At 56.0% G+C, this 17269-nt stretch overlaps 6 protein-coding genes across 6 annotated transcripts; 2 read left to right on the top strand and 4 right to left on the bottom strand.

Moving 5' to 3' along the window:
• Positions 1 to 361: 361 nt before the first annotated feature.
• Positions 362 to 2204, bottom strand: N0V96_000041 (uncharacterized protein; the record flags this gene model as incomplete). The annotated part of the gene is made up of 3 exons (XM_065755802.1): positions 362 to 483; positions 540 to 1871; positions 1934 to 2204. The coding sequence occupies 3 exons, from the start codon at positions 2202 to 2204 to the stop codon at positions 362 to 364; spliced, it is 1725 nt and encodes a 574-aa protein (XP_065615042.1).
• A 3312-nt stretch (positions 2205 to 5516) lies between these two features.
• N0V96_000042 (uncharacterized protein) lies at positions 5517 to 6062 on the top strand (the record flags this gene model as incomplete). Its single annotated transcript, XM_065755803.1, has 2 exons — positions 5517 to 5685; positions 5998 to 6062. The coding sequence occupies 2 exons, from the start codon at positions 5517 to 5519 to the stop codon at positions 6060 to 6062; spliced, it is 234 nt and encodes a 77-aa protein (XP_065615043.1).
• A 544-nt stretch (positions 6063 to 6606) lies between these two features.
• Positions 6607 to 8238, bottom strand: N0V96_000043 (uncharacterized protein; the record flags this gene model as incomplete). Its single annotated transcript, XM_065755804.1, has 1 exon — positions 6607 to 8238. One exon carries the CDS (start codon positions 8236 to 8238, stop codon positions 6607 to 6609), a length of 1632 nt encoding a protein of 543 aa, XP_065615044.1.
• A 1080-nt stretch (positions 8239 to 9318) lies between these two features.
• Positions 9319 to 10506, bottom strand: GE2 (4-O-methyl-glucuronoyl methylesterase; the record flags this gene model as incomplete). The annotated part of the gene is made up of 1 exon (XM_065755805.1): positions 9319 to 10506. One exon carries the CDS (start codon positions 10504 to 10506, stop codon positions 9319 to 9321), a length of 1188 nt encoding a protein of 395 aa, XP_065615045.1.
• Positions 10507 to 11600: 1094 nt separating this feature from the next.
• On the top strand, positions 11601 to 13163 carry COX10 (Protoheme IX farnesyltransferase, mitochondrial; the record flags this gene model as incomplete). The annotated part of the gene is made up of 1 exon (XM_065755806.1): positions 11601 to 13163. The coding sequence occupies one exon, from the start codon at positions 11601 to 11603 to the stop codon at positions 13161 to 13163; it is 1563 nt and encodes a 520-aa protein (XP_065615046.1).
• Positions 13164 to 13867: 704 nt separating this feature from the next.
• On the bottom strand, positions 13868 to 14810 carry N0V96_000046 (uncharacterized protein; the record flags this gene model as incomplete). Its single annotated transcript, XM_053191809.2, has 2 exons — positions 13868 to 14365; positions 14448 to 14810. The coding sequence occupies 2 exons, from the start codon at positions 14808 to 14810 to the stop codon at positions 13868 to 13870; spliced, it is 861 nt and encodes a 286-aa protein (XP_053050893.2).
• Positions 14811 to 17269: the final 2459 nt, after the last annotated feature.

A 17269-nucleotide genomic window follows, 5' to 3' on the forward strand; every position in this document is an offset into this window, starting at 1 on the left:
GGTGAAGAATGATGGGAATCAAACCAGTAGGCTTTTTGCATGATGCGGTAAGAGCTAGTACACGTTCACTTCGTCAATTCTGAAGAGGAACATATCAGCATGGTTCATCAACGTCGACAACATATGGTCCAGGGAAGACTCTTGATGACAATGGTATTGCTAGCTGCATGGGTAACTCAATCGATCCTCAGCCGTAACTCATCGAAAGTACATATCTACATTACAATGTCTTTGATAAAATCCTTGTCTTCCAGAATATGAAATTCGAGCTCGAGCTGATCAGATAACCACCCAAGTTGACGCGGAGGAAGCCTGTCCTCTTACCAACAGTCGAGGCCTAGCAGCATCTCAACCTTACAGCTCATGGAGCCACAAATTCGTCAATATTAACTCTCTCAAAGAAGCTGATATGTCCAAATCCGACCCAGTACTGAGCAAGTCGGTCGTGGGAAACCAGCATAAGTTGAGACTCGATATACTTGTCTAGAGAAGAATAGTAAGCGCACGTTCGAATCTTATCTTTGGGCAAGGTCACACACCATCTAAGAAGCCCGTTCCAGCGACATGGCCTTTACTCCTGACAACTCGTGTACCCTGAAACGGTGGCTCTTGAGCGACTCCAACGAATCCAGCCTCGCCCAAATCGTCCGCAACGAAAGTGTACTCCCCTCGCGGAACATTCGGATCGCCAGTGAGTTTGATTGCTTCAAGACGACCTCGGTAGACTCTTGCGTCGATACGGCGCTTCGTCCACTCCGACTCTGATTCGTCAGAGCCACGGACAAGACCGAGTTCCTCATCCGACACTTCTTCGTCATCGGGCTGGTTGATCAACAGGAATTCGCACCCATGCCCACTGTAATCTCCAACCCAGACACCTCGCCATGGCTTGAGCTCCGTTGGTGTGTAGACAACAGGATCGAGGGTTGAATACGTAATTACTTCTTCGCCAATGCGCACGCCGGTAACACCAGGAGTACCCATTCCCATGTTGGCTTGAATAGCTTGGATGATGCCCACAGGCCCAGGCCCAAGGAAAAGTCCCGGTGTCGGGGACCCAGCCATCTCCATCCATTGCCGAATCCGGAAGGCCTGGTCCGAGGCTTCAGCTCTTCTCGTCGGTTGGTCGCCAGGGGCAAGGTCATCGCCGTCCAAACCAGAGATCACACCGGACACTCTGTGACGGGCAGGAATGGCCGGTGGAGGCCAGACATTTCCATAAGGAAACACACCGTCCATTCTTGATGTAGCCGTTGCAGCGTCCAGAGGGCGAGCCATCATAAAGTTACAAAACATGGCGTCCATCGGGTCGTGAATTGACATCGGTACCTCGGGCAGAAATCGTCGACCCAAACTGCCCAATAGTCCCTCGTCTTCGGCTGGGCGGCGAGCATGGAATTGAAGTACCGGCTTGTCCAGATGGAGTTTGACCTGAGGTTCGAAGGCGTGTATAATCACACTGTGGTCGGCGGGCCAGTGCTGATACGTAGTCCGATTGCTGACAGCCAACAACTGATATCCTTCAATACAACCCCTCCGCTGGTCGTATCTGATGATCATCATCTTGCCCATAAGGTCGCGATCGCAGAACCAAATCTTGTACTTTGGTAGAAACCATCTTGGGTCGTGTGCGGCGTAGAGTTCGCGGTATGTGCGGCATGGATAAGGAGTCGTAACCTTCTCTCCAGGCACATTGGCTTGCACCCTTTGGTACCAGTGGATATCGGACGCAGCATGGGCGTGAAGGGTTCGGCAGGTCTCCGCTACGATCGCCAGGTCGCAGGGAGGCAAGTAGGCCAAGATCGCATCGATGAGTTCGGAAGGAAGCGCGAGCAGGCGGCAATTGTTGTCTGAGGGCAGAGAAGGCAAAGCTAGCACAGTAAAGACGGGTCAGTCGGGTTTTCCAGAGATCAAACAAGTATGGAGGACATACTACCGGAGGCGGCAATGTTGAAGTCAGACGGAAGGGGATAATAGTCGTCCCTAGAGCTTCCAATCGTTTTACGGTGATCTGTGGCATCGCTGCGTAGTCCCTCTTCAGATACGTAGGGTAATATGTAGAGATTTTCCTCAACTTCGGGGTCGATGCCGCCGTAATTGCTACCGCTGGCGGTTGACATGGTGTCGTGAGTTGGCGCATCCGAATCCGCGGCGGAGGTGGAGGGCGAGGGGGGACTCGTAGCCATTTCGCAAGTCGTATCCATGCCTCTTCAGAGGAAAGAAGTGCAACGTTGAACACCGTTCCGAGGGCTCCTGGCTGTGAAAGGGGGACGAACTGTTCTTGTGGTGGCTTGTTGGGCGATCCAATACTCTGTCACGGAGGTTTGGCGAGTGGCTGCATGCAAGTATGCAGCGGCAGGGGTAATTGTTCGGGCTAGAAAGCAATGTTGCGGACGAGAACGCTTCGGGGTGATGTAATATTGGCGCTGCTTGCAGCATGTGTCAAAATGTGTCGATGTCTCAACGATTCCAGCAGGAGTTCAAGGTATCACGGAGGTTCGGGTCGCCCAAGGGTGGTGCATATAGGAGTCGTCAGTGCTCGCAATGTTGGGGTCATGACTCCAGGTTTGGTCTCCACGTCTCCGACCAGCCGGGGTGAGGGTGTGTCGGGTGCGTGCGTGTATGCAACAATAGCATGAACTTTTTGGTTGCGGTCGCGGACGGGCCAGAAGTTCCTCTTTGCGACCCCCGGTTACGGCGCATAGCTAATCCACCCCAGGCTCAAGCCGGGGATGATGGAAAGCAGCGATGACAGTACGGTCGACAGCAGTAGCGGTGGTAGGTATGTAGCAGCGGCAACAACAGCCGAGGCGGGGCAGAGAGTTTGGCGTAGTGGGTGTAGGGATGGATACTTGGTAGTGTCAATAGAGCTGGCTAGCGGTTTAGATGCTTGGAACCACCAACCATGAGCAGTCGCGTGCCGGAGAGGATGGATAGATGGATCTAGATTCCGCAGGTGTATGCGACAGCATGCGGCTGGATGTGCCGAGACAGATGATGGATGTCGAGGACTCGAGAGGACGTTGCGGTAAGGTTGGTCGGGACCAGGTTCAGATTCCAGTTCCAGGTCAGGGTCGGTGGTGCAGGCGGATATAGGACCGAAACAGACAAAAGGGCCTTGGTTCGAGCAAGGTATGCCGCCATCGCCGTCCCTGGGCCATAGGACTAATGCAGCGCCAATCGGTGACTGGAGCCTGGACGGGGGGAAAACTTGAAGGATGAGTGGAATGTTGTGCCCGGAAAAGGAAGGGGGTTCGTCCGTTGCCAACGACGTTGATGTGTCTAAGGTACTGGTAAGTTTGTTTTCCAGGTAGGATGACTATCCATTAGTGCCATTGTGGTTTAACCGTCGAGGTGGAAGTCCAAGAATAGATGCGGATATTACTGTGCCTGCCACGCCGGTGGTGCATGCGTGTTGCTGCAGCATCTCGGCCAGCTAGCTAGCGCAGGCAAGCTTGCTCTGCTCTTGCATCTCGTCTCATGAGGTGCTCGAGTGAGGTAAGGTAGGGATATGTCGGTGACCGTGTGAGGATTATTGCAGCAGTGCAGCTAGGTAGGTAGCCCAGCATGCTGTGCCGCAAAGGGGAGCCAAGGCTCAAGCATGGCCATCGAGTCGCGTCCTGATCCTTGTGCGTTGGAAAGGTGAAGTGCAGTGGGCTGTGGTGCACTGTCAAGGGTCAGGCACCTCAGGTACCGAGAACCGGAACCGGAATGGAAGCGGATTGCGGGGACGAAGGAGCTGTTTGCTGACTAAGGTTCAAGTACCTACCTTGTGCCTAGGTACCTTACCTTAGGTATTTGGGATGAGGTCAGTGACTTTAGGGTCTGTCGCTTATCGGGTGACAGGAGACAAGATAAGACACCTCCCGTCACCTTCCATCCGGCTTCCATCCATGAGAGCCCGGATCAATAACGCCATCGCCTTTCTACCCAACCAGCGACGATTCCACCTTACCTATGATTCCAGAGTACCTACCTTGATGTCGGACCAAGATAAGCAAGCACCTTGACTTTGGGCCCTAAGCGAGGCTGGTCATGGCATGAATCAGGGCCACCTAACTCAGGAGTATCTGTCATGTTTGCGTGTCCACCTCGCTCAACTACCTTGATACCTGCGCCAACTACCAGCTACATAAAGTACGGCTACACTCATCCCTTCGGCTGTCCGGCGCATTGCAGGAGATCGTCGCTGTTTGTTCCGACCATTCATGAGCCTAGAACTCAAATTGGCTTCAACCCACCTTTACCTAGAGGAAATTGCTATACCCAAAGACTGCAACAGATGATTACTAGGTCTGGAGCAGAGAGAGAGAACCCCCCCCCCCCCCAGTTCTGCGCGCATCTTTTGCGGCTTGTCCAACGGCCAAGGCATCATCACATTGGCCAAGCCAAGAGCGTGCCATGCTCTCTCCAACTTGCTCTCACATTATCCGTACATCTCGCCGCAAAAGGGCCTGAACAATCTGACCTATAATAACTGGCCTATCTGGTCTCGATTGAATCCACATTGCTTCAAAAAGTCCCAGCCAAGGCTTGTCGGACAGGAACCTTTGCGGCGAGCCAGCAATGTGCTTTCATTGGCTGTGTCGTAAATCTAGTTGATGGGAGTAAGGTATTCCAGGCTTCAATTGCACGTCTTCCAAATGATCTCTTTCCCTCTTTCTTCGTGTTTCTACTTTAGGGTGGTGCCTACCTTATAGATATATGTAGTTAGATGACATAGTCTCCAAAACAGTTCTACTAGCCCTCCTACCCAATTAGGTAGGTAAGTGGTCTCTCGTCCCCTCCTTCCTCTTCCTCCATTTCTCGCTCATTGCAGGGACCACCAACTCCATCAACCTGAGGACTCGGGAGACATTAACCCTTGATTTACCACCAACAACACAACCACAGCTACCCGTCACCACGAATTCACCAGACTTTCGGTTCCATCGCTGGATCTCGCTTCGATTAACCGCATTTTTAACCAATACGGATGTTACAATTTTCGCAAAACAAGATTCAACTTAATTTCAACGAACCACAACATACGACCACGGCAGAATAGGTATCCGCATCAACCTATGCGCCTATACCATATCCTCAGAACGTTGTTGATACTACCTCACCTTTCGCCTTGCTATACGGAAATATCCAGACGTTGCGCCGTACATACTTGCTCAATCCACTGCCGGAGCTCCCCCTAGTTCCCACCTCACCTAGTGATCCGTCCGACGTCTCCTTCCTACTTGGTAATAGCTTCCGCCCGCCAGTGGAAGGTTGTCTTCACCATCACCCAATATCCTACAACACTACGGATACTCGACTCAGATCTCGCTCCTCACCAAGCGGAACACCCAACTACGGTCATCTAGCCTTCATTCCCCTCTCCGCGGGCGGACCAGCCGAGACCGGCACAGATCACAACGGAGCACGCCAGCAGACCAAGGAACCGCCGGGATATTGGAAACCCGCTCTCTCGCGCGCGCGCCCCTTGCTCAGGCTTGCTGCCTCGCAGGACAGCCGACAGACACACCATGGCGTCCCTGATCCCACTCATCAACGACCTGATACCCATGATTGTTTCCTCCTCGGTATCCGTCACCAAAGCGACCACCCTCCGCCCTTCCGATGCAACTCTGAATCCCGCTTCTGCCAACGAGGCCGATGCCGTTGTCAGCAAAAGCGATAAGCTCTGCGCCTCTGGTAAGTCCAACTTGGTCTAGGATGCCGTTTCCCCTGCCAGTACGAGCACCAGGATTCCTCTCTCTTTCTCTGTATTCGTGCGTGATCTGCTCTGGCATCACGCAGCGCCTTTCCCGCCGCTTTTCCCAGCTGCCGCGACCTGCCCGGACCGCCAACATGCCCGCCATAAGGCAGCGTCGCAACCGTAAACTGTGTTGCTGGTCATAGAGTAACAAGGCTCAAGTCGTGCTTGTCATGATCCCATTAACCCTGTCCTATCGCATGGTCTTATGTCTCGTTTACTGCCACGTCTTCTTCAACTAACTCGGGTAGTCATTACTTTGAACCCACATGCGACATCGGCTATCCGCCATCACGGCGAGCAAGGTCAGGATTAATCTTTTCCCCCCTTCCCAACCCACCATCTCTTTCTTCGGTTTTTGCGACTTATCGTCGCTCTCTTGGCGGTGTATCTCTAATGCTTGCCAAGATACCATTCTCTACATGGCTTCCGGGACCGGCATCTTGCTAGTTAGTCCCGGTGCAGGGCAAGATGTAAAGCGGCACGAGCTGTCCTCGGGTGACTTTGCCTTCATTCCGTCCTGGACAGAGCACCAACTACTCAACGAGTCGGATCAAGATACCGTGTGGGTCTTTACTCGCAGCGGTTCTCAGCCGGTCACGGTAGGCTTGACGGATTGGGGAGGTGACCAGGCGAAGTAACCCATATGCCATCGCTCGGTCGTGGAGACGGACTCCAACTCTTGGTGACTGGCCACATGGTCGATGTGTGGCAGCAGCAGCAGCAGCAGCAGCAGCAGCAGCAGCAGAAGCATCACATCACATCAGGCACCACTCGAAAAGATTAACTTCGAAGGGCACGTGTGAAGTGTGGCTTTCCCTGTGGGATCCCGCCAATGTCATGATATCTATCGAGTATCTCTATCTTGCTTCATCATCGCCCCATATGGCGCCCACGATTCGCGCTATAGCCCTAGGAGAATCAAAGACCTGCGCGTGGTCCTTGTCCGGAAACCAAAGGATGTCGATGCCTGACCCAGCGGAACGGTGACTCTCGTAACCCATGCCCGATATGGGTCCAGCCTTTGGTCCGGCAACGTTGCGCCGGCCATGCTCGCCTTGCAACCATGCGGGGTGTCCCGCCTGCTGTGCCTGACCCCCCTCGGCCAAATACCTGGCGACGGCGTGGCTGTCGACAATCAGGTCCAGCCCGGACAGGCATACGGTGACCTGCCTCGCTTCATGCCGCTCGACACCCGCCGATTCCGATCCTGCTGTGCGACCAACCAGTTCATCAGCCCAGATGGCGTTCTCCCTCCAAAAGAAGTATCTGCCGAGGCAGTGGGCTACTCCGGGATCCATGCTCGCAAAATACCACAGCTGCCACTCGTTTGCAGTCGACGGCGCACGTCGTGTGAAGTTGTAAGCGACGTCGGGCAGGTGCAGGAGGATGCTCACGGGGTCAATGAGCACGGCCCGCGGGATCCTGGCCTGCAGGTCTGGGCATCGCATGGCATGGGTTGACAAGATGGAACCGTACGAATGGGAGACGAGGGTGAACTTTTCCCAGGCGTGGTGGTTTACTATCTGCTTGAACTGCTGAAGGAAGACCTCTTTGCCTAGCGGCGGGTCAGTCAGTCGGAAGCAGACGGGCAGGATTTCGATGGCGATGACGCCTGTCTGACCGCGGCCTCTGATCCTCATGGTGGCGATCTCGGCGAGAAAGCGGACGTAGGGCCACAGCCCGATGCCGATGCCGTGGAGGAAGACGACGGGTAGACCTTCTGCGCGGTGAGGGCGGTGCCAGTAGCTCAGATTGCCGGCCGAGGACCGCTGACTGGCAAAGACCTGTTGGAGACGAGGTGGGAAGATGGCCTTGTCTCTTGGCTGCGCATAGTATTGGAATCCGTAGAACCACAACGAGAGGTGTGTGACATGATCCAAAAAGGCCATAATGGCGTACCACCAGACGGTGCGGTACTTTGTATCTACGGAATCGATCGTCAGGCGCAGGCACTTGGCCGGCCCGCGACCGGGCTTAAACGGCCTGCCGAGCAGACGTTCACTGCGGGTTATATACTGGTCCACCTCCACGTCGTAGTTCTCCCCGTCCCTGGCACTGGCCCGCTCGACGTCCTTTTCGCCCATGTCAAAGAACGCCCAGAGGAGAAAGTCGCGGACGTTGTCGCGGTGGATGTCGGCCATGTCGGCGCCCAGGAACCACATGCGAACGTAGCGTTCAAAGTCTGGGATGGTGGCCATGCATCGCTCAAAGAGGGCCAGGCGGCCGGCGGGCGAGGAGGGGCTCGGGTGCGAGGCGGGTTCTCTGAGGCGCCTTGTGTAGGGGAGCCAGATGAAGAGGGCGTAGATGAGCTCCGTGGCTGCCATGCACGTTGTGACGGCGGCTGTTGTGAGCCATTTTGAGGGAGAGGTTGTGTAGTTTGCGCCGAGTAGGCTTGCGAAGAGGAGGGCTGCGTAGGGGATAATTGGGTAGCGGAGGGGTATTATGCAAGCGCGGATGAAGATGTACTCGTGAAGCGTGCGGCCGAGCATCCTGGGGATGGTGTTGGTGTTGTGAGGTTTAATGCTGGCTGGTGATGGTGGTGGTGGTGGCGGTGGTGGTGGTGGTGATGATGGGCATAAATGAGAGGCTGCTGGCGACTGACTGCTCGTCGCTGTGCGTGAAAGAATGATGATGTACCGTTTCTTATTTATCAAAAGTCAAACAAATAGAGAACACGAATGATGGCCGCCCGATGTGTAGATGTAAACGGAGCATTTCCTTCCTCGGTCCCCTGGGCTTCGAAAGCGAACAAGACAAGTCCTCTGAGAAATCCTTCTTCGCGTGATGTTTAGATTTCGTTGGGGATCGTCCCAGTCACGCGGCACAAGAAAAGGTGAACTATGTAGACGACACGGCGAGCTAAGGCAGGGGATGGAGGGACGGAGCGGGTGGTGGATTGGATGACGAAACAAATCGCAAACCTGTCGTCGTTTTCAGGGTCCCCCTGTATTTTTCTCCGAGTCTGCCTTCAAGACGCTTCTCTTTTCGTCCGAAATATCTGTAGACAAGTACTATATGGATGGATGGCTGAGGAATTATTTGCATCTGAAAGTCGCCCCCGGTATCCGTACCGTATAAGTTAACCTACTGTGTATAAGTGTTGGGGGATTTGATGGTAACCCCTGGGGAAATCAGAGCGCTGATTGGTTCATCCGAGGTCAAGCTTCAATCAAGGACGTCCCAATGCCGTTGAATCGACTCATCTTCTCAACGTGACTGTGACGTTTGTATGAATTGACAGGCGCAGACAGGGCTGCGCGGATTGTCGCGCGTCGAATCGCCTTGCCGAGGTTTCTTCTGCCCCTCCGTCACCGTTGATTGACGTACATTGCAAAGAGCCTCATATTCACATGCTCCAAGGCAATGTCACACCCATGATTGCTTTTTGCAACTTGTGTTCCTGCGCACATGCAAACTATTCATTTCTGCTATGCAGGTCTCGAATTCATGACCCAGCCAAATGAGAATCTGTCCGATGTTCCGCCCCTCAACAATAATTTCTCTCCGAATGCCCTTTGCGCTCTTCACTCCAATGCAATCCACGACTGCCCCGACGCCGATCTTCTTCATCAAGTCAGCGTCGGCGCCGACCACGTAGCATAATCCTTCACGTTGACATTCACAGTGCTGCGCTCGAGAATGGACGGCTTGGTCGCAGAGTTGAGCAGGAAGTAGTTAATATACTGCGTCAACTCGGCATTCTGCCCGCTCGGGAACGAGCAGTGGTTATGCCCGCCGACCAACGAGAACCCCATATTCTCCGGCACCCCGAGGGCCTGGTAAATGAGCCTCCCGGCCTTCATGCAGCCCGTCGTCGACACGGGGCCGAGCCAGTCGATATCGTTCTCCGCCACGTAGAGCCCGCGCGGCGCAACGAGCCCGGCCAGCAGGTGATGGTCTTCGGGCACCTGCGACGACCTCGTCGCCCACGTGTTGAAGAGGGGCGAGAACCAGACGTTCTCCCCGACGATCTGGCTCGACGTCTGGATGTTTTTCCCCTTGTTCTTTTCGCTGTCCGAGATGCGCCAGCACGCCGCGCCGCCCGAGCCCGACTCCTGCGGGATGGTCAGGACGATGCGCTTCTCCAGCGCGCCGACGACGAAGGCTCCCTTGCCGTTGCGCGAGCAGCCCGTTACGCCTAGCCTCTTTGTGTCGATGCCGGTTTGCGCGGAACCGAGCTGCTCCAGGCCGTCGATGAGACGGCCTACGCCCCACGCCCACGCCGTCAGGGCGCCCGCGCTGTGCTGTTGCCCGAAGAGGGTGTAGAAGAGACCCTGGCCTCTGCTGCTTTGACCGTTCTGGGCGGCGAAGGCGTCGTTGCCAAAGGTGATTTGCGCGACGGTGCCGGGAATGGGGATGCTTGCGCCGCCGACGCCGATGATGGCGGGGAAGGGACCCGTGCCGGAGGGCTTCGTGACGGAGGCGGTCATGCTGATGCTCTTTGTGCCGACGGTGACTTTGACGGTGAGGGTGTTGCCCGAGAACGAGGCCTCGACCTTGTCCGGAGACGGGGGGAAGTCTCCGAGCTCGTACTGCTCCATTGCGTTTTGGATCTCGGTGGCGCGGCAGGCCCAGTCGGCTTTTGTCGTGACTTTGGAGCCGTCGGCAAAAGTAAAGGGGTCTGGTAGCTTTGCGTCGTTGACGGCTGGGATGTTTGTCTTTGCTTTGCCGCAGTCGGCTTGCCGGGCGGACAGTGTGTCGGCGGGCATGGCCAGGGCTGTGCCGGCGAGAAGGAAGAGCGTGGCGCGTAGAGCCATGATGGGATATGGAGAGAGATGATCTTAATTGCGGAGGGGGCTCGTGGTACTGCGGATGAGGCGAGCTTCAGAAAGAATGAGATTACTTGTTCCTTGAGATGATGTCTTCTTATGCCCATCATGATTCGGATCAACGGATGTCTCTTAGTAAAGAACGAGGATCTGGAATGGCTTTCATTTAGTGGACATCATTTGGATAATGGCGGGTGTTTCCAAAGAGCCTCGTATTAGCCGGCAATGCGAGCTCACGGGACTGCTGGAATCAACCCCAAGCGAGCCATGCGGCGCTTCGTTAAGCTTACTCAACTGCCGTCAACTTCCCCGCCGGCTACTGTCTAGCAGGTCAATTAATATGCCTAAGACAGCCGAAAACATGGCCCAAATTGGGTTACGAGCCTACTCTGGGCTCTTTCCTTCCAGTGCGACCCAAAGGAGACCAGTAAAAGTCAGGCCAAGCAATGATCTGCACCGGCTGAATAGGAATAGTACGGGCAACAAGCGGAACGAGTCCAGCTTTGCAAGTTGATGCTACCCATTCCGACAACAGAGTTTGTGGGGTGTTGTAATGGCGGGCTGGATTCCGAAGGAGGATAAAGTCCAAGAAGAGAAGTCATCGCGAAGTCAGGAAAAAGAGCGGCGGCCGTGGCCGAGACGGATTGCACCGGGCCACCGGGGATGCGGAGTCTCGGACCCGACAGGCGGCCGGCCCTGGTGGGGCACTCTTTTTCTTCCCACCAACAGCCGCCGCCTGATTGGCTGAACATTTTCCAGAGCCCATCTGCCTCCGTCGCCCGGCTGATTCTCGATCTCTTACGTCTTTCAACCTCTCTCAATTCTCAGCCCACCTTCTTTGGCTTTCCGCGCAAACCGACACTCCCAGTCTCGGTCCACGAGCCCGCACCAATCCCTACCGATACCACGTAGCGGAGCAATTCCTCCCCCTGCCTGCGAATCGCACGTCCCCCGAACACGCCTCGTCCCTCCTCCGAATGGTCCGCGTTTGAGAGAGAGCAGTCCCGCGAAACATCCCGCCGCGCCGCCGACCGGCTCCTTCCTCTGCCAGGCCGACATGAGCGCAGAGCAGAGCAATAACAATGCGGCCAGCTCCCACCTCGCTCTTGCGCCCTCACCGACTCGATAATGTCTGTCGCCAATGCGTTCGAAAAGCCTTTGGCGCCACTGTCCCGCGGGGCGGCGGCGGCAGCAGCAGCAGCAGCAGGAGTAGCATTGTCTCTCTGCCATTGATCACGAGCCGGTCCGCCTCGACGACGGCCGCAAAGGCAGCACCCGCAGTGCGTCTCAGCACGAGCTATTTCCTCTCCAACAGCGTCCTCGACCGCTCCAATGCCCGGCCCAGACCCCTTGGCAGCAGGAGTTCCTCAGCTTCCGTGGCGCCCTCATCTTCGTCTTCCTCCTCCACCGCGCGTTCCGAGTCGACGACACCAATCGATGTAAACCAAGACCTACCGCATCGTCGCCGCCAGGCCGCAAGGCGCAAAGCCGCCGCCGAAGCCGCCGCCGCAGCCTCCTCCTCGCCCGATGTTCTCCCTTCTCAGGATGCCTCCTCCGCCCTCACCAGCGTCGCCGCCCAACAACCCGCGCACTCGGCCCGCCGCATCTTCTCCACCCTCCTCTCCCTCTCGAAGCCCCGGCTCTCCGCCCTCGTCGTTCTGACCGCGATGGCGCCATACGCCCTATACCCCGTCACCGACTTCCTCTCCCCGGCCATCACCGAGTCGCCCTCCCTGAGCCCGCTGACGCTCCTTTTCCTCACCACCGGCACCGCCCTCTGCTCCGCCTCGGCAAATTCTCTCAACATGCTCTACGAGCCCAAGACGGACGCAAAGATGTCGCGCACGCGAAACCGGCCCCTCGTAAGGAACCTCCTCTCCACGCGCGCCGCCGTCCTCTTCGCCGTCACCACCGCCGTCACGGGCGTCGGCGCCCTCTACTTTGGCGTCAATCCGACCGTCGCCTTCCTCGGCGGCGCCAACATCGTCATCTACGCGGGCATGTACACGCCCATGAAGGCCTTCAGCGCCGCAAACACCTGGCTCGGCGCCGTTGTCGGCGGCATCCCCCCGCTCATGGGCTGGGCCGCCGCCGCGGGCGAGACGGCCTCGGGCGACGGGTCCTGGCGGGAATTGCTTTTCGCCAGCGACGGTAGCTCCATTGGGGGCTGGCTCATGGCGAGCTTGCTCTTCGCGTGGCAGTTCCCCCACTTCATGGCGCTCTCGTGGTCCATCCGGGAGGAATACAAAGCTGCGGGGCTGAGGATGCTGGCCTGGACGAACCCGGCGCGCAACGCGCGCGTCGCGCTGCGGTACAGCATCGCCTTTATCCCCATCTGCGTCGGGCTCTGCGCGGCGGGCGTGACGGAGTGGAGTTTTGCCGTGACGAGCTTGCCCGTCAACGCGTGGCTCACGCGCGAGGCGGTGCGGTTCTGGAAGTTTGAGGGCCACAAGGGGTCGGCGCGGGGTCTGTTCTGGGCGAGCGTGTGGCATTTGCCTGTCGTCATGGTGCTGGCGCTGCTGCAGAAGAAGGGCATGTGGAGCCGGGTGTGGAATAGCGTCGTTGGCGTGGATGACGATGATGAGTGGGAGGATGACGATGAGCTGGATGAGATGCCGGTTACGTTGCCTACGCCGCGGGGATAGGTGATGCTGGCGGCGTATGTTGTAGTAAGAACTCGGGATATTGTATGATAGTGTTGCTCGTTTGCCTCGTGGGGGGAACCAGGAGGGAACCATCAATACCCATAGTGGTGCTCCGGTCTTAGACTTTCTGGGTTCAAAGACATAAAGACCTCGCTCTGTTAATCCAGTGTATGCTCATACGGGAAGACAAGACAAGCGCGGGTGTATTTCAAAAAATAATGATTCCCTTTGTTTTTCAAGTTCAAAAAAGCATTCCATTGGCAGTTCCATAGGTCCCTCTCCCTCCTTTTTTGTCTCAACCTAGTCTCTCTCTCCTCTGGTATCTCTATAGATGCTAGTATACAGAAGAAAAAAAAGTAGCACGATACCACCCCTCCTTCCCAGGTACTGTTCTGATCATTTGTTCGTCATTATACGGAAGCAGAAAGATGGCTCCCCTTTGTGCTGTTCATCCATCCCGCAAAAAGGTAAGATAGCTCGTAAAAGAGTGCCCAAGTTTCTTACCAATGTCGAAAACGCGAAAGCCCATCTTTGGGTGAATTTGAATAATACCCATGCAACACCAGAAAACGCCTCCAGAAAACCCTTGCAAGACAACGCCATGACCTATAAGGAAATTGAAAGAAGGAAAAGTGAAGAAACCTCGAATCCTAGGAGTCAAGGGCTTAGGACCACTGAAGGGACTCGTCATTGGAACCATGCAGTCACATCTGCTGCTGCTGCTGCTGCTGCTGCTGCTGGCCACCGGGCCGGTTGATGATGGCGTCGATGCCCATATCCACGCTCGGCAACCGCTGCCCGTGGGGGTGGAGGTAAGGGCTGGGAGACTGAGACTGGCCGTGGCCGCCGTATCCGCCGTTGACGGAGCCGTTCGAGGAGACGGAGCTGGTGTACCCGTGGTGGGCGCCGGCGGCGTGGTGGCCGTAGCCGCCGTACTGGGCGGCGTGCATGGGCTGGAGGTGGTGCAGGGAGGCCATGTAGCCCGCGGCCGAGGCGCTGCTGCCGCTGGCGGAGTGTCCGGAGGAGACGGTCTCCGGGCTACTGTAGGAGGCGTCTAGCTCGTCAACTGGGGTTAACCCGAGGCCGCTGATGCCGCTGTCATCGTCATACCCTGGTGGTAGTGGCTGCCCTGACTCCAGGCGCTCCCGTCTGGCCCCGGCGCGGGCTGCGCTTTGTAGGTTCTTGAGACCATTTGACATGCACTAGAACAAGAAAGAAGCGAGGGTTAGCCAGGTGTTTGTCTATATCATCGTTGATGTCATGTTGCTGTAGGGTCTGTCTTACCTTGGCCTCGACGACGTTCCACTTCTCTCCAGTGCGAGCAGCGAGACCGGACCAGATCTCCTTTCTCATGCTCATGTACTCCTTGGCAAGACGTTCAAGCTTGCGGTTGTCCCAGTCATCGGCACCCTTGCGCTCCATCAGGCGCTCGTGGCGCTTTCTGCAGGCGTTGGGAGTCTTGTTGGGGAAGTAGGTCGTCTGGATCTGGCCCCAGTTTAGGCCCTGGGAGCGGGCCGCGAGCAGCTGCTGATCATCCTGCGGGGTCCAGGCTCCCGAAGAGGCGCGGTGTTGCATCGGGGGCACGGAGACCGGGGGCGCAGACACCGGGGCGTAGCTTTCGTACGTTGGCTGCGGCTGTTGCTGCATGGGGCCGAGGAGGAGGGCAAGGTGTAGTAGGCCGACTGCGGCATGGCCATGCGTTGGTTGTACATTGCGATTGGGTTTGCCGCGGGAGCGAGAGAAATTGGCATCGGGTTTGCGTAACGGTTGTGGTTGTGGCTCGAACTGGATGCCCGCGTATGTTTGGGCATGATAACTCGGGAAAGTAGATATCGAAAAGAGAGCGGATACCCTGGAGAGAGAGCGAGAGAGTATTGTCCGGTATATGGTGAAGGCGTGCAGATTACTGATTATCCTGCAAGAAGAGAAGCGAGTGTCCCGTTATGATGTTGTTGTTGTTGTTGTTGTTGTTGTTGATGATGATGATTCTGCGCCTCGCCTGGAGGTGGTTTATGGAAAAGGTCGGTATTGGTTATAGGGCGGCAGAATGGAGCGAAAGGAGATTGACGGACTGAAGAGGAATCTAGAAAATCCGACTTAGGAAATATGATGACTATGACGAGGAAAAAAAGGAAATAGGAGATAGAGAGGAAAAAAGGAAACTGTTGTGAGATGGAGAGAACTGTCTTGACAAGCGAATACAAGGTCAAAAGGAGGTCGAGAAGCCGGACCTTAGGCCTGACTTTAAACAATATCACGGTCGGCCAGGGAGACAAAGAGACACAGAAGCGCGGTTACGATGAGGCCAGGGTTATGGAAGTCTGAAACAGGGCAACTTGACAGAACAAGACTAAACGAGCTGCCAGAGCTGCCCATGAAACCCGTCTCGTGTGTCTAGAGGGACAGACAACGAGTCCTAGAGCTAAAGACATTGGCCAGACGTCTCATCGGGATGGGCGTCTGTCTGAAGTCGGGCGCGTAGAACTGGCCGGGTCTAGAGGGCGGCTACAATAGGACCCTGGGGCAATGATCGGACGGGTCGCCGGGGTCCCGAAGAAGGGAGCAGTAGGGCTCAAACGGGAAGAGAGACTGGGGCTGGAAAGGGGATTTGAGACGGGTAGAGGTAGTGGGAAAGAGTAGGCGCCAGCCTTGCCGCGCTCGCGAGTGCCTATTTGGAGGAGGTTATCGGCCGTGTTAGGGCTGGATCATGCCACGACATGGCGTGGGGTCGGACAAAGTCCCCGATTCCCTGAGAGAAGGGTAGCGAAGCAGACGGCGGCAGCATTGAAGCTCTAGACTGTATAGAGTTGTTGGAGCGGTCCGCAGCCCCCACGACGGCGGCGGAGGAGCCAATGAGGCAGGAGATGGGAGATGAGGAAGGATAGGCGCATTGCATTGTGAGCGCGCGGTAGGTGGGCAAAGGTGGGCAATGTCGTGGATGAACTAAGTTAAGACGGTCAAGACAAGGACACCTGTGGCCTGCCGTTGAATGCGGGTACTTGGAAGTAACGGTAGCAAGGGACCACTTGGGTCTGGGGTCCGATCTACAGCCCGATCGACGAAGATATGGGGCCAGCAGACGCGTCTTGAAGCGAAGTGAGAGCCCAGCTTCGTTCGAGTAGGTAGGTAGGTACCTGGCATGAGCAGCAGGAGATTAGATGGAGATGTCGTAGAGCGCGTAGGCGAATGAAGAGAGACTTGAGCATGAGCCACAGGGTTTCCCTGAAGTCTGAAGCATGGCTTCCTACCATCATGGGCTGAACAGAACAGTGAGGTTTACGTCCTAGTCTAAGTGAGCGAGTGTTGACGGCATGGAGTGGAAAAGGTATCCGTGGACCATGAAGTGAGTGGACATGGGAAAGCAGCGACATTGAAATTGAAGGTTAATTAGACGCGCGCCTGGAGTACAGAGTGGGGCAGTTCATTACCAGTGGACCTCGATGAATGGATGCCGGGCCTTTTACTGGCCAGGAGTCGAAATAGCATCACGCTAACCCCATTTGCTTTTCGGATCCATAGCGGGCCGGTGTTTCTCCACAGAGATACATTCCCGCCTGGCATCCATGCCTCCCGTCGAGTCTCTCGTCTCTCCTCTACTCTTCCTTGAACCTTCTGCAGTGTCACGCAAAGCATTTCCCAGTACTACATCATAACTCTGTAGTCTGGCCTGGGTATAAGCGAACCTAAGAGTCCACGGCTCCATTTGTCTCTTTTCCCATCGCTTGCAGAACCAACACATTGCTAGGGCTGTATGCACTTCATTAACATCAAACAGCCCTCGAGGCAGGGCCGCATCTGCAAAGCAACCACCGCAGCCGAGCGCTTGTTTCTTTCGTGACCGAAGGACGGCCTGGATGACGCCGGAAACGACAAGTTCGTGTTTGTTTGCTATGGATCCTCGCGCCATGCTGAATCTGATCGACTCGAGATCCAGAGGGCAGTGAAGCCCTAACCATCGCCGGGCCATGCTATAGATAGTAGACTGCTGCAATATCGTCTTTCCTATGATCTCGTTCATGAATGAAAACAATTTTGAGAATGGCTCCGCTATCTTTTCCTATGCGAGAACTCGTCTCTCACAGCCCAGGGGGAGAGATTGGACCTCG

This window comes from Colletotrichum fioriniae, assembly GCF_027942845.1.
Source record: "Colletotrichum fioriniae strain IMI 355084 chromosome Unknown scaffold_1, whole genome shotgun sequence".
In the NCBI taxonomy this organism is placed as follows: Eukaryota; Fungi; Ascomycota; class Sordariomycetes; order Glomerellales; family Glomerellaceae; genus Colletotrichum; species Colletotrichum fioriniae.